The following is a 15,609-nucleotide window of genomic DNA, read 5'->3' as shown; positions in this document are numbered from 1 at the left end:
ATGTTTTATTTATTTTTAAGAGAGAGAGAGAGAGAGAGAGACAGAATGAAAATAGGGGAGGGGCAGAGAGAGAGGGAGACACAGAATACAAAGCAGGCTCCAGGCTTTGAGCTGTCAGCACAGAGCCCGGGTACAGGGCTTGAACTCATGTTCTGCGAGATCATGACCCGAGCCGCAGTCAGACACTTAATCGACTGAGTCACCCAGGCACCCCTAAATATTTTTAAAGTATAACATTTATAAAATTGAGAAATATAGAAAAGTAAAAAACGAAACAAAAACAAAACCAAAAAACCCCCAAAAGATAAAAGCTACACATAATTCTGGAAGATCAGTTTTTATCCACATGACTTGGTGCACAACATTCTGTTGTTAGAGGATACCAGTGTTTCTTGGAGACCTCGTGTTATTGAAAAATGCATTGTAAAAACAAATGTTTGGCTGGGAAAAAGAGGCCGTGGACTATACTCACAATAAAGAAGTAATTTTTCTTACAGGAATTTTACTAATAATAGGTTTTATTTTAAAAAATACACAGAGTACACACACATAACCACCAGAAAAATCTGAAGATCCATAAGCAAATCTAAGGTGGACTCTGTATATCTGTGTTCAGGAGTATGGACTTACTTTCTCTATGGCTGCCAAAATATTTTAGTTTCTTGTATATTCTTAATACCATTAGTCCTAATTTTTTTTTTCTGAGAATGTAAAAGCCACCAAAACAAATTGGCCATAATACATGCATATTTTTTTCCTTAAATGCTAATTCCAAATCTCTTTGCAAGTAAATCAGTCATGTTTTGTCCAATTAGAGTTATAAAAACTCACTTTGTAAGTATTTCTGTTGTCTCTGGGTATTTATGTTCTTGTTTACATAATTGGCATAGTTGTTTGTTAGATGGTCTCTATCCTGGGAGCATTGGAATTAGCTGCCTTGGTTTGAATCATGTCTCTCCATTGATAGGCTGTGGTGACCTTTAACAAATTACTTAACCTTAGTTTCCTTATAGGTGGGGATAACCAAAATACCTATAGCATGGAGATAAGACGTGCCTGGTGCTTAGAATAGTACCTAGTGATAAATGGCAGCCATTTTCAGCATCAGCATTTTATAAGCCTTTTCCTATGCTGGTAAAAAATGCTCAGAGATGTTTCCTGTGGCTGTGTAATATTCTGTCCTGGGACATACCATCATGTTAACTATTCCTCTAGTGACATTTATACTGTTTTCAAATTTTTGCTGTTAGATTCATCACAGTGTTACAGGCATGTTCACATGCATACACACACATTTAATTTTTTTATTTTAATTTTTTTTTTCAACGTTTATTTATTTTTGGGACAGAGAGAGACAGAGCATGAACGGGGGAGGGGCAGGGAGAGAGGGAGACACAGAATCGGAAACAGGCTCCAGTCTCTGAGCCATCAGCCCAGAGCCTGACGCGGGGCTCAAACTCACAGACCGCGAGATCGTGACCTGGCTGAAGTCGGACGCTTAACCGACTGCGCCACCCAGGCGCCCCCACACACATTTAATTTTTTAAAAATCTGTATATAGGATGGCTGTGGGCTAAAACTTCAGGCTTCTAGGATGAGATATTTATGGAGCTTTTTAGTTTCATTTGGCCACATTCTAGAAAATATAGCATGAATTTTTCATTTAGAAAGTTTGAGGCATGGTCTTAATTACTTTTTTTTTTTTTAAGGTTTTTTTTTTTTTTTTTTTTTTTTTTTTTTTTTGAGAGAGAGTGTGTACATGTGAGGGAGGAGAAGAGAGAGAGGGAAAGAGAATCCCATGCAGGCTCTGTGCTGCAGAGCCTGATGTGGAGGTTGAACCCACGAGCAGTGAGATCATAATCTGAGCGGAAATCACAAGTTGGACACCTAATAGACTGAGCCACCCAGGCATCCCTTAATTACTTCTTAAAATGCACTAAATCCTCTTTGTATGCTGGAGACTATGTTATACAAGGTATCATGGCTCCTCCTCTAGGTGGCTGAAACTTTAAAGACAAGATGCAGAAAGATATGAAGAGACAAATCAAAAAGGCTGTTGTGGGAGAAACCTCTAAATGCAGATGGAAGGAGAGAATCTTACCAGTATTACTTCTGAACCCCATTGGGAAACATGGCCCCTCGGGTCAGCAGCTCGGGATTCTGAAAGAGGCTTAGGCAATGTTGATTTGTTGTTGATTGTCCTGTGGCTGTGCCCATAGTGATGGTATTCTCCCCTCTACCTCCTCCCACCCCTTCCCCTCAGGTCACCACCTATTTGCACAAGGACTACAACAATCTGTGGATTATCAAGAAACATAATACAAATGCAGGTAATACGGTAGGGAACTGAGTGATGTCTCTTGTGTTATTGCTCACTCTGAGCCATTTTTAACATTTCTCATGCCTTCAAATGGTACAGAGGTGGGCTCTCCTGATCATTCTTGGGCAATACCTTTACTGAGGTCAATTATCCTTTCAACAGTTATTTTTTGAGTACCTACTATGTTCCAAGCACTGCAGTCAACATAGGAGATAAGCAGTGAGCAAGACAGATAAGATCTCACTCTTGACAGCTGTCATTTTGAAGCTAGAGAGCGGGGCCAAGGTTCAGGCTTAATCCAGAACTGGTTGCCTGGACTTGCTGCCAGGGGCTGGTCGAGTAGCCCCAACTGAGGGCACATGGTAGCTGCTGTCCTTTCTAATTGAGAGCACACCAAGCCTTGCAGACCCCAGCATATGGTGCAGCTCAAGTTGTCTTGATCTGAGGGCCTGTGGCTGGGCTCGTCTAGCCTGGTGCTTAGCCCCTCACTCAGTACCTGCTGGCCTGCCCCTGATTGGCCTGGGCAGAGCTGCTCTGAAGCACACTTAATGGGCTCTCAGGACTTTATGACATGGGCTATATCTGGATCTTTCTTTGGTCAGTGATCTAGCTACCTGCAGGCTGTGCCTTCTGCCACAGCTAGGAAGAGAACAGAGGGCATCTCCTGCTCACCTTCTGAGCCCCTGCTGATTGTCCTATGTCACAGGCGTTCTCTGTGACTCCTCAGTAAACACCACCTGGCTCAGCCTGTCTTGAGTCAGCTGCTCCTGAGCGTTTGTGTGGCAGTGGGCGGCTATTCATCTAAACTCACCTTCTTTGTTCCTTTCCCCACCTCTTCTTGCTGTGGTCTTGAGACTAGAAATGTGGCACACACAACCACTGTTTTTGCCTCCTACTCCTCAGTGATATATGTTGTGACACCACTGGTCAGAGTCTGTTTGTATACCTTTATAATACCAGTATTGATTGTTTTCATCCAACAGGATAAACATAAGTGGTCTATCACGATGAGGGGTTGTAAGGCAAGACCTCTTTCTTTTTATTTTTTTTTATTAGATTTATTAATTTTTGAGAGAGAGTGAGACAGAGCGTGAGCGGGGGAGGGGCAGATAGAGAAGGAGACACCGAATCCGAAGCAGTCTCCAGGCTCTGAGCAAGCGTTCAGCACAGAGCCCGACGCGGGGCTCAAACCCACGAACCGTGAGATCATGACCTGAGCCGAAGTCAGACACTTAACCGACTGAGCCACCCAGGCGCCCCAAGACCTCTTTACTTCTAAAGCTATGTGGGCATCGACCAAATCTTTGAATATCTAGGATCTGTTATTCGATGTGGCTTCTAGATTAGGGTGGTTGCATTTCACCTAGGCAACTGAGGCTTTGTGTGAAGACAGAGAGGTATAAGCACTTTGGGAAGTGGGGCCATATATACTGAGGTCTTTGTGTTCTTTTGATAGTTTATTTGTTTCTAAGAATTTATCCATTTCTTCTACGTTGTCCAATTTGTTGGCATATAGTTTTTTAAAATAATACTCTCATATGATGATTGATATTTCTATAGTTCAGTTGTTATTTCTCCTCTCTCATTTGTGATTTTATTTATTTAGGTCTCTGTGTTCTTGATGGCTGTAAATGCCCCCACCCCGCCAAATCCATGTGAGCTGAAACTTCCCTCTTCCCTCCCCATTGACTTATTTTGTCACTTTGCTGATTAATCTTTTTCAGAGACTTTAAAGTCCACAGAGGAATGGGCATCTCTACACTTGAATTCTCTATTTCTCTTGAGAGCCAGTGATTTGTTCTGGCACATTTCTCTTTCCTGACCTTGAGTGTCACTGTCTCACTGTCTGGGACAGAAGTTTGCAAGGATCCTTTTGTGTTGCTGATTACCGCCAGCAACTTTGCCATTGTCACTGCCTTGCTAGACCTGATTGCTCTTGGCTTCTGGAAGATGTGGTCCCTTTCTTTTGTTACCTCGTCATTTTCTTTGCCTCACACTTAGCAGGTTTTTGCCAAAGACAAGATAATGACTGGCAAAATTTGTAGGTTTAACATTGGATTCTGAGGAAAGCTGGGCATATGGTCGTTTACATGGAATTAATTTTTGGAATACTATATTTTTACTACTAAAAGGAAAATATTATTATTTGCCTTCTCAGCTTAAAAATCTTCCTGTGGGGGCTTCGGTACCCGTCAGATACAGGCCTGTCCTTCACTGTCTGGCCCTACTCGTTCACACCCTCACCTATTCCCACTGTCTTTCCCGCCCACTCTCCCACTCATATGAAACCATTTACCATTGATCAAAAGTGTTTTGTTCTTTCATACAACTGTGCCCCACTTGTTCACCTGACAAAATTCTCCCCTCCTTGAAGAGTCTTTTCAAGCATTTCTCTGAGACAGTGAGGGGCCCTTTCTCTTTGTTCTCCCAGCACTCTATCTGTACCTCTCAAATATATCATATTGTACCATAACTCTTTACCTGTAGGCCCTCAATTGGCACTAATGAGTGAATGATTTCAGATATCAGTGATTGTTTCTTCTCGGCAGATCCCCTAGACCCTTCATTACCAGTGGAGTTTGTAAGACACGGAGACATCATTCGGCTAGAACACAAAGAGTAAGTAAATTTGCTGTCTGGGATGAATGAGTGGTATGGGCACCAAAGGTAGAGAGTTCTTTTAAGCTGGAAATAAATAGAAGTCAGATTGGATGAGGCTCTAGTAAATAGAACAAGGCTGCTGTGCTAGAACGGGAGAGCCATTTTATGAAGGCTGATCAAACAAGCAGGCCAGTTTTGTCCACCTCTTTTGGCTTTGGGGAGTTCAAACTTTGAAGGCACTGTTCAGTTTCCCTTCTTCTAGAGAAAAATATATATATATATTTGAGTTATCCAGAGCTTCTTCTCAAGTGGCTGCCTTTAGGAAAACATAGAAGTCTGTTTCTGAGAATATGGCAAGCTAGTTTATTTAAGCCATGTTCTCACTGGAAATGACTAAAAATGCTGGAATGATATGAAAACATCTTAAAGCATCAAAGAGCTGACAGACAGTAGGGAGTTACCAGGCCAAAATCTAAGTGAAAGTGGGAATCTAGAGAAATGAGTGGGGTGCTGCAGCCCCTTCTGCCTTGACCCCACAATGTTGAGTTTCGATCTTTGGTTTTGTCTGCCTTGAGAGAAAGAGTTGTAAATTCAAAGCTCTAGGCTCACCCAATGTGGTAAATTTATTAAGTAATCCTTCCCCTAAACTTGGAACCCCAAAGGGCTTGAGCAGGGGGAGCAGGGATGAAGAGGGGCTATCTCTGGTTCCTGAAAAGTTGTAACTACCAATTGATCCTCACATGAATTTGTGGCCCAAATTAATTTTATCTGGATGGTCTCGATATCTTTAGGCCATGAATTTAAACAAACATAATCCTAGACTGGTAATATCTCCTAGATACCTGCCTAAAAGCAAATATAAATCCGCTTTTGGGAAATACATTGTCATCCATTCCCATAAATAGCTTTTCAGTGACAGTGAATAGTACACAGTAAAAAATAACTAAGCACACAAGGAAATAGGGCACCATGTGCAAGAGTGAACAGGAACAATAGATTGCAGAAGCAACCCTGCAAAAATTATGTATACAAGAATCATCAGGTACAGATTTTTTTTGAAAATCAGGGATTATGTATATAGAAAAGCTATAAGCAGTGTTTTTTGTTTTTTGGTTTTTTTTCCTATCCGGTAGGATTATAGACACTTTTAAATTTCATTTTGTTTTATAAACAAATTAAAAGTTATTATTTATTGTTAAGTTTTATTTTTGGAAATTTCCAGAATTTTTATAATGAACACTTATTGTAGATAAAAGTAAGAATTATTATAAAAGGCACAAAGCAAATAAAAGCTAAATTAATCCCCCTACTTACCCCACACTTCCCCACTTTGTAAAACTGGTAATGAGGGTAGGAAGAGTAAATGGGAGGGAGGAGGCTTAGCTGGCTCAGGCAGGTATAGAATACGGATTTTAACTTCTTCTCCCCAAAGCTGCCTCATGAGTCAGGCAAGCTAAGTGTTTCAAAGCCACCAAATGTGATAAGTCATCCCTCTGACTGCTGAAGTTAACCCCTTTCTTGGCATGTAGTCCAGGACTCCTACCATCTGTCCTTCCTGGTTTGGGATTCTCTGATTCTCTGGGTATTTCTTGTAAGTAAGTAGGCAAGACATTCCTGATAAGTTGGATTTCATAGTTCAGATTCTAATTTTTCTTGCCCTAACAGATGATTGTGAATATCCTCAGTAAAAGAGGAGACACTGCATGTCTCTTTTTTCCAGGATGATGATATTTCTCTCTCTTTTAACTTCTAGGACTTCTCGGAACCTGCACAGTCACTATCATGAGGCCCCCCTGACCCGAAAGCACTATCAGGTCACTGGCTATGGCATAGTAAGTGAGCAACTGGAGTGTGAGTAGGATGTAAAAAATTGTGAGGCCTGGCTCAGGGCCATGTGGCAGAACACATCCTCCCTGGAATTCTGCAATGTTTGTAAGGATTGGGGGCTGCACAGGGACTCTGTTAACATTGGGAGCGTTTTGGCTAAGTTTGCTGTGGGAAAAGCAACATATGCTTCTATTTGTCTCCATCTCTTTCCTCCCATGATAACGAGGCCATTCTTATGTTCTAACACTTAATAAATGTTACATATGAATACTATTTGGGTCTCTTTTAAAATCACATTGGAGGGGGCGCCTGGGTGGCTCAGTCAGTTGAGCATCCACCTTCAGCTCAGGTCATGATCTCATGGTTTGTGAGTTCAAGCCCTGCATCGAGCTCTGTGGTGACATCCTGGAGCCTGGAGCCTGGAGCCTGCTTCGGATTCTGTGTTTCCCTCTCTCTCTGCCCCTCCCCTGCTTGTGCTCTGTCTGTCTCTCTTTCAAAAATAGATAAGCATTAAAAAATTAAAAAATAAGTAATAATAAAATAAAATTACATTGATAATAGAAGCCATGGATCCACAATATGATCCTAGGTGAATATATAAGTTTATCCTTTGCCAGATCCCAAATCTTCATTGGCTTTGTTTTTAAGGATTACTTGCCTGTTCTGCAGAGCGATGTTAATCACCATGTTATTTTGAGATTTTTACTACCTTGGGGTGATGTAGTTAATAGAAGAAGCTTTATACTTACGGCTTGGGGAGTAATTTGGAAACAAAACAACTTGTGGGCAGCTAGACTTAGGACCATCTTATGTTCCCTTGCAGAGGCTTTGGTGCAGAATCAGTAACGATTCTGCTAGGTGGACTTCCCAACCCTCTTTCTGTTTGCTCAGCCTACAGTACTGGAGCCACAACTCATCTTTTTCTTGCGGGTATCTCCTGAGGAGAATTAGACATAAGTGTCTTAATTTCTGGCTTAGATGAGTAAGTGTCCAGATGGCCAAGTAATGGGTGCAAATGACCCAAATCTATTTCTGTTGGTTCAGGGTGATGTCTTGAGTTTGGTTTAAGAGTAAAAACATATGTTTAGAATTTAAACTCTAGTCCCATGAAGTGAAGAATCGGACTGCAGGCTGTAGAAGTTACACTACTTTTCTTGGTTGTGATAGTGAGTGCTGAGGAATGTGTATCACTTGGGGTGTTGCTGTGTTCCCTTTCCCACCTTATCCATTGAGGCCCATTTAGTCTTTGACCTTTGTAACATGGTGGCATCTGAAAGGGTGGCCATTTCCCCTTCCTGACATGCGTTCTCTAAAGTCATCTTGCTTTCTTTGTATTTTTTCCTTGATTTACATGGCAGAATGGGACGGGAGACTCCAATGATTTCTGGCGGATTGAGGTTGTAAACAGAAAATTTGGAAACCGGATCAAAGTGCTGAGAAGTCGAATTCGACTCATCCATCTGGTCACAGGTTGTGTCCTGGGCTCCTCGGGAAAGGTCCTGCCCAAATGGTGAGTCTTTGGGGTATTGATGTCCCAGTTGAGGCTCATGCTTCTCCTTTCACAGTACCAGCAGTATACCAGAAACTTCTGTTTCTCCATTGTCAATGTTCACCTCATGTTTTTGTATTTAAAAAAAATATATATATATTTTTTAAATGCTTATTTATTTTTGAGAGACTGAGCACGGGGGTGGGGGTGGGGCAGGGAAGGGCAGAGAGAGAGGGAGACAGAATCTGAAGCAGGCTCCTGGCTCTGAGCTGCCGGCACAGAGCCAGACGCAGGGCTCACACTCACGAGCCATGAGGTCATGACCTGAACTGAAGTTGGACGCTTAACCAACTGAGCCACCCAGGCGCCCCTCATGTTTTTGTATGGTAAATAGAGGGAGAAAAGGCATCGGGTGTGTTATAGAGCAGAGAACTCCAGAGTCCCTTGGGTATTTTATGTGTACTGAGAGTTCAATGTTTGTTCATCTGGTTTGGACCTTCTAACTGCTCTGGACCTTCCTAAAGTGGGAATGCTCTATGCTAGATGACTTCTGTGATAGTCGTGGAATACAAGAGTGAGGTTGATAAAAGCATAGCCCCTGGATTGAAAAGAACAGAGTCGTGTGTATATAAGAGATTCAACAGTGCTACTCTGGTGAGTTTCACATCTTCTGAGAGACACCTGTGACTGCTTTTCACAGGGGCTGGGAGCAGTTGGAGGTTACTTGCACCCCATACCTAAAGGAAACCCTCAACTCTATCTGGAATGTGGAGGACCATATCAACCCCAAACGTGAGTGAACTTACTTCCTGGAAACATTTATAAGTAACTCTTATCTTAGAAAAATAAACCTTTATAGACTCTGCTGTCACTTTGTATCATTATTGCCATTTCTTGCCTTTTTTAAACTGAATCTCTTCACACGAGTTTTTGTATGAAGGTAGCTCCTTTCTCTTCCCATCCATGTGAACTTCCCGTCTTCCTTAAACTCTCCCTAAAGTGACCAGTGACTTCACTCAGGACCAGAGCTAATTTCCTCTTTTCATTTTCCTTGCCTCTCTCTGGATTTAATGCTTCGCCTTGACTGCCTGAAGTGCAGGCCCACCTCTCTCATCTCCTTCTGAGCTGTTCTGTCCCCTGTACCAGGGGTTCTTCCCACTCTCAAGGCTTAGAGCAGGCTGGTGCTTTCCCTTTATGCCCCTGTGTAGAGCTCCTCCCCTCCCCACAGCCAGCCAACACTTGTACAGAAAGCGATGGCCACAGCCCTTGATCTGAGCCCCATATCTGTACTCCCAGGCTCCTGTTTGACATTTCTACATCAGTGTCATCTTCAACTCAGTGAATCTTTGGATTCATCATCTGTCCTCCCCAACCACCCCTTTCAAGCTTTTGCTTGATTTCCTTTCTCCATGCTTCCCATTTTACATTCTTCTTACTACCTAATTTAACCAACCAGCTAATTAATTAACCAATTAAACAACTCTTTAGTGAGTATGACGGGAAGACTGGGGGTCCCAGGAAGACACTGGCGGATGAGGTGGACTTGGCCCCTGTCCTCACAGACCTGCCTGGCAGGGAGAGCAGCATTTGAGGCTGTACCATAATGAAGGGTGATGGTGCCGAGAGCGGGGACAGGCCTCATCATCTGTTGCCTTTGTGTTTCTCCAAATGCCTCATGAGTGCTTCACACAAGCTGAAGGCGGATGATCAAGAATTGAGTCAAGCTTTCTTCTGTCTCCTCAACACTCCTACCTACTGGTTAGCCAGAGCATCAGGAAGGCTGCACTCAGACTCTGGCCACAGTGTGGATGCCGTGGACAGCTGGGAGAATGTGCAACCAAGGTTTTCTTCTCTGTCATTTCTTTGCCTAGTGCCGAACATCAGCCTGGACGTGCTGCAGCCCAGTTTTCCTGAGGTCTTGCTGGAGTCCCACATGGTGATGATCCGGGTACTGTGGCCCCTCTCATTCGATGGCTTCTCTACGAGCTCTTGCCATCCAGAGATTTGCATCACAGATCAGGAGCCATGTATAGATCCACTGCCCCCTCATGGAGGACTTTGAAAGGGTCTTCACTTACAGTTTACTTGGTTTTCAAAGGCATTTCCCTTATCACAGAATGATGATAGTGGTGATGATGATGATGATGATGATGATGATGATGACAACAGGCACCAGTGCACACGTATGTAGCTCTTATGTGCCAGTCACCACTCTAAGCACTGCACGTGAACTGACTTATTCAGTGGTTATTACAGTCCTATGGAGATTATTGTCCCCAGTTTATAGATGAGGGAATTGGGGCACGGAGAGGTTAAAGCTGCCCAGGGTCACACAGCTAAATGTAAGAGGTGGATCCGGGCTTCACAGCGAGGCTGGCAGAGTCAGTGCTGGTTACTGCTACGCTCTTCCATTTCTAAGTGATTCTCAAATCTGTTCAAATGGCAGAGCTCCTGAAAGCCAGAGTGCTCTTGCCTGAAGAGCATGAGATGCTGATAGTTCATTCCATCACCTGAGGTTAGAATGAATTAGGATGAATAGCTAACCTGAGCATGTTGTTTAGCTGCAGCATAAAATCCCTACCATGAGCCCCCTCAAGTTCCTAGACTTGGGATCTATTTAGGGGGCCTGATTGAGTCTTTTGCAGGTTTTATAAGATTCTTTGTTTGTACTCTCCATCATTGGTATCTGACAGCAGTCGTAGCTCAAAGGCGTAAGAACAATTGAGAGAAGAGAGCTTTAAGTTGAGAAAGTTCTACCCATTATCTTAACTTCTCCCGGTGTGTTAGAGAAATCTTGCTGCAGTGTGGATGTATAGAAGAGACCCCTTTCCTTTGGCTGTTCTGCAGGAATGGTGTTTAAGAGTCACTGTATCCCAAGTCAGGTTTGTGATTATCACTCCACCCACAGGGCAGCAGAGAGGTCTAGTGATTGTTATTTTTCCCCTGCTGAGCCGTTGTCAAGCAGACTTCCCTGGAAGTGATTTTATAGGCGGTACTCAGTAAATATAGTTGACTTCTTCCACCAGATTAAATTAAAAAATTCAGATTTTGTCATTTTTGCACATTGCGAGGTGATGACTTCACATCAAGTGATCTCTGGGTCACTTCTTCTCTGACTCTCTGCTTGTAGCTGTCACTGTGGCCTGATGACATAGCTCCTTTGAATATGTGCCTGTCAGTCAAAATATCATTCTAGGTCTGGGTAGAATTTTTTTATTTTTAAAGTTTTGTTAACTTATTTTGAGAGAGAGAGCACATGTGTGTGTACATGCGCACGAGCGGGGGAGGGGCAGAGAGCGAGGGAGACAGAGACTCCCAAGCAGGCTCTGCACTGTCAGCGCAGAACCTGACATGGGACTTGATATCATGAATCGTGAGATCATGACCTGAGCCGGAATCAAGAGTCAGTCTCCCAGCCAACTGAGCCACCCAGGTGTCCTCATCTGGGTAGAATTTTAAGACTAAGTCTAAATAGTTTCGTTTCTTCTTTCATTATCTAAGAGGTAGAGCCAAAGAATAAAAGGGCATAAGAGAGCTTTCTTACTCAACCAATGTAGCATCAAGATGGGGAAAGAGATCAAAATAGTCCAGATGATGGAAACTGCACGGGAGAGGGCTTTTCTGCCAGCTGAGTGGAGGGCCTGAGTCCTGTGCAGAGAAGGCTGCCTCGTCTGGTGGGGTCAGCTGGAACGAGCCCACTCAAGGTGTTAAGCATAGAGAACAGTGTACAAATGTATATGCCTGTAATGGTTACAGACTTTTCCTTCCTTCCATTTCTTGGTTTAGTAAAGGAACTGGATTTCTGACATTAATGTAGTAAATAGGATGCCCCTGGTTTGTTATAGCTCTGGCTGGAGTCCTTGAGCCTGGGACTGAACTGCACTGGTTTGAAGGAATTCATTTCCCTCCACAGCTCCTTTGGGGTCCAGATTCATTCTTCATTCTGAGGCCCTTCAATGGAGAAACCCTGACCTAACTCACAGCATCTTACAACTGTTCTCAGGAAGTGCCTTCTCAATTTGTTCTGATAATGAGGCTGACACCAGACCTGTGCTTAGTATCCAGGGTCCTGATCCTTTCCTTCTTGCCTTTGAAAAGCCCTGATTTTGCCGTGTAGAGGACAGTCTTAGCCACTGGATTAAAGGGGCTGAATCTTGTTCCTTCAGGCTAAAGTATGTATTCTCAATGCGTAATATCACCCAGAGGGTAAAATGTGTTCTTGGAGGGCAGAAAACCGTTAACTTTTTCATGTATGAAGCATAGGTAGTCATCCAGTATATAAACATATTTATAGTATTGCTGTGGTATTAAAATGTCATTGGAGGCATTTAGGAAAAAAATGTCTGAAAAGTTCCAGGAGGGGCAATAATGAAAAAAAAAAGTTGAGAAACACTAGGTTAAAGTAACTTTTTCCAAGTCTGGGAACTCATCAGATTTCTGGTTCTGTGTTTGAAATTGGGTTCCTGAGGGAACAAGTAAGTCGGCTTGATTTTGTATCCCCACTAGCTCTCTTCACACCTTCTCCTTGGTCTGAAAGATGGGTGTATGTTTTGTGCTCACAGGAAACAAGTCTTTCATTCTCTTTTCTCTCAAGCATAGTGGGTCTGAATGGACTGTCTCTGGTGGAAATGGAGGCTTGTGTGTTGGGAGAAGTAAGGCAGTTGTAAGCAGGTGAACAGTGACTGAAAATGAGCACCTGACTTCCCTGCAGGGAGGGGGACGGTAGGGGGAGGTTTCCTCTGGACACTTGGCCATATGTCAGAGATGCCCATTGCTCACACTTCTGTCAGCTCTCTAGATCTCTGCCTTGACTAGCTTCTTTTTGCCATTTTCCTGCAGGGGAACAATGGTCTCAAACCCAAGGACAATGAGTTCACGTCCAAACCCTGGCACTGGCCTGTCAACTATCAGGTAGGGCTCAAGGCTAGAGTTTATCCCAGGAAATGGAGCCAAAAAAGAGGTCACTGAGACTTGGTTGGGTGGGGTGAGCTAGGGTAACTAGGCAAGGCCTTGCCTGGCATGAGGTGGCTGGCCGACAGGGCTCTGTTTTTTGTCCTGAATCTGACCCACCTTCCCCGAGAGCTCATGTAGAATTGGCACTTTCTGAGCCTCCTGCCCAGGCTCCCTATCTGTGAAAGGTAACTGGTCTTCCCCCCACCGGAGCACGTGTGGCCTGGATGCACTGGGCCCTGGATCAGCAGGGTGTCCTCTGCCCCACAGGGCCTGCGCTTCTCAGGGATCAATGACACAGACTTCCGTGTGTATCTGCTTGGCAACCCGGTGAGTGCCCAGCCCTCTCCCTGTGTAGACCTTCAGCCTGGGGACTGCGGCTTTCCTCTCACCTGCCCATTCTCCTTTCCATGCAGGTGGTTTGGTGGCTGAATCTGTTGAGCATTGCCCTCTACCTCCTCTTGGGGAGCATCATTGCTGTAGCTGTGCAGAGAGGGGCACACCTGCCTGCGGAGGTTGAAGGTTGGGTCCCTTGGGCTCTCCCTCCCCTGACCTAGCAGCTGGCTGGGGCCTATACTTCTGCTGGGCCATTCTGCCTTCAGCCCCCACTCTCTCCCTTCTTTAAAGTTCAGTCACCGAATGCCTATCCTCCCAACAGCCCTGTAGAGTAGAACATTCTTACCCCCATTTTATGGATTAGGAAGCAAAGGCACAAAGAGAAGAGACTTGTCCCAGAACATACACTGGTAAGTGTAGAGCTGAGATTCAAACCCAAGCAGTCTGACTTCAGAGCCTTCACTTTTTTTCTTTGAGTGAGAGAGAGCGCGAGCACGAGCACGAGAGCAGAGGAGAGGAGCAGAGGAAGAGAGAGAATCTTAAGCAGGCTCCCATGCTCAGCATGGAGCCCAACACATGGGGGCTTGATCCCACAACCCTGGGATCATGACCTGAGCCGAAATCAAGAGTTCGATGCTCAACTGACTGAGCCACCCAGGTGTCTCCAGAGCCTTCGCTTTTAACCTTTACACTCTGTAGAGAGCTACCCACCTCTTGTCCTCTGCCTCCTCCCTGTTCCATGGCCCATCTTCTAGTGGGGTGGGGAGGAGCCCCTAGGGCACGGACTGCAGCCCCTGAAACGTTCCCGCAGGCTCTTTTTACCCTGTGCCGCTCCCTCTGTGAACAGCCACAGTCCTGGGCCCCCTCTGCCCCCCTCCATCCTCATCTCCAACTTCACCTCCCTCCTGTCGGCCGCTGCAAAGATCTGTGTGGCAGCAAAGGTGTGGGAGATGGAGGTGGGATGGGGGCAGCTACCTGTGGGATGTGAGCATCTTGGTTTCTTTAGAGGCTAGGCTGCCTCCTGCTGGTGTTTGGTGCACCTGCATGGGTGCCAGCCTCCCTGAGTGGGTAATGTGCAAGGCTCTCGAGGGCCAGCTGCTCCTCTCTTCCAGCTGCCTAGGCTTGCTCAGCATTCTCCAGATGAGGAAAGGCAGCCCGGTCCAGTCACACAGCAGGGAAGGGGCAGAGCTGGACAAGGACCCCGGGTCTCTGCCCTCTCCCTGGCTGTAACCTGGGCTGTGCTGCTTGGGGCCCAGGGTTGTCCCAGGTCCTGCTGCGAGGAGGCGGTCAGCTCCTGCTTGGCTGGATTCTCCATTACTTCCCGTTCTTCCTGATGGGCCGGATTCTCTACTTCCACCACTACTTCCCAGCCATGCTCTTCTCCAGCATGTTGACAGGTCAGCACTGCCTACCTGGACCTGGGGGAGAGGGGCAGAGGAACAATGCTGAGGGGGGTCTCCCTGCTTCCTGACCTGGAGTGGCTCCTTCGTGCTGCATCCCCAGAAGTCATCCTCTGACAGACTGGTGCTAGGTCTCTTCTTTCCCTTAGGTATTCTGTGGGACACTCTCCTGCGGCTCTGGGCCTGGAGCCTGGCCTCCTCTTCCGTGGCCAGGGGCCTGTATGTGGTGGGAAACCTGAGCCTGCTCCTGGGAACTGCCTACAGGTGAGTATTCCCCACTCCTTGCATAGCTGTCCCCCACTCTCCACCCACAAGTCTGATGCCTCTGCCCTGGATGCATTTTAGAATCCCCTGGGATTCTAAAGCACTCTGCTTTTAAACTCTGCTTTTAAAGCACTCTGGTAACTGAGCCCCACCCCCAGAAGCTCTGATTCCATTTTTCAGAGCTCCCCAGGTGACCCTAATGTGCAGCCGGATAGGAGAAACAGGGGCTAACTCTGCATTCTTTCCTTTTACCAGTAGGTTCCAGGTTTTATATGACCATGGCTCCCTACCAGACAGCTCTGGAGGAGGCAGGGTGAGGGAGAGGGTGGGAAGAGTGGTGTGGGCTGTGGCTCAGAATAACTGGAAGGAGGGTGTTTGGCAAGCCTCCCCTCCTCTCCCCACCTTCATGCCAGTCTCACAGA

At 45.3% G+C, this 15,609-nt stretch overlaps 1 protein-coding gene across 4 annotated transcripts in view; it reads left to right on the top strand.

Moving 5' to 3' along the window:
- POMT2 (protein O-mannosyltransferase 2) overlaps positions 1-15,609 on the top strand; it is a 42,899-nt gene that overhangs the window by 24,361 nt on the left and 2,929 nt on the right. For all 4 annotated transcript variants that reach the window (XM_045451675.1, XM_045451674.1, XM_045451672.1 and 1 more), the window contains 11 exons: positions 2,264-2,330; positions 4,870-4,939; positions 6,675-6,753; positions 8,107-8,258; positions 8,938-9,029; positions 10,109-10,185; positions 13,077-13,148; positions 13,458-13,517; positions 13,604-13,709; positions 14,780-14,920; positions 15,073-15,187. In XM_045451675.1, coding sequence (XP_045307631.1) covers positions 2,264-2,330; positions 4,870-4,939; positions 6,675-6,753; positions 8,107-8,258; positions 8,938-9,029; positions 10,109-10,185; positions 13,077-13,148; positions 13,458-13,517; positions 13,604-13,709; positions 14,780-14,920; positions 15,073-15,187 — 1,031 coding nt within the window. The remainder of the gene's footprint in view (positions 1-2,263; positions 2,331-4,869; positions 4,940-6,674; positions 6,754-8,106; positions 8,259-8,937; positions 9,030-10,108; positions 10,186-13,076; positions 13,149-13,457; positions 13,518-13,603; positions 13,710-14,779; positions 14,921-15,072; positions 15,188-15,609) is intronic.

Source organism: Leopardus geoffroyi, chromosome B3 (assembly GCF_018350155.1).
Source record: "Leopardus geoffroyi isolate Oge1 chromosome B3, O.geoffroyi_Oge1_pat1.0, whole genome shotgun sequence".
NCBI classification, from domain to species: Eukaryota; Metazoa; Chordata; class Mammalia; order Carnivora; family Felidae; genus Leopardus; species Leopardus geoffroyi.
Note: the sequence above shows the minus strand (reverse complement) of the source record. Positions and strands in the feature narration are given on the sequence as shown.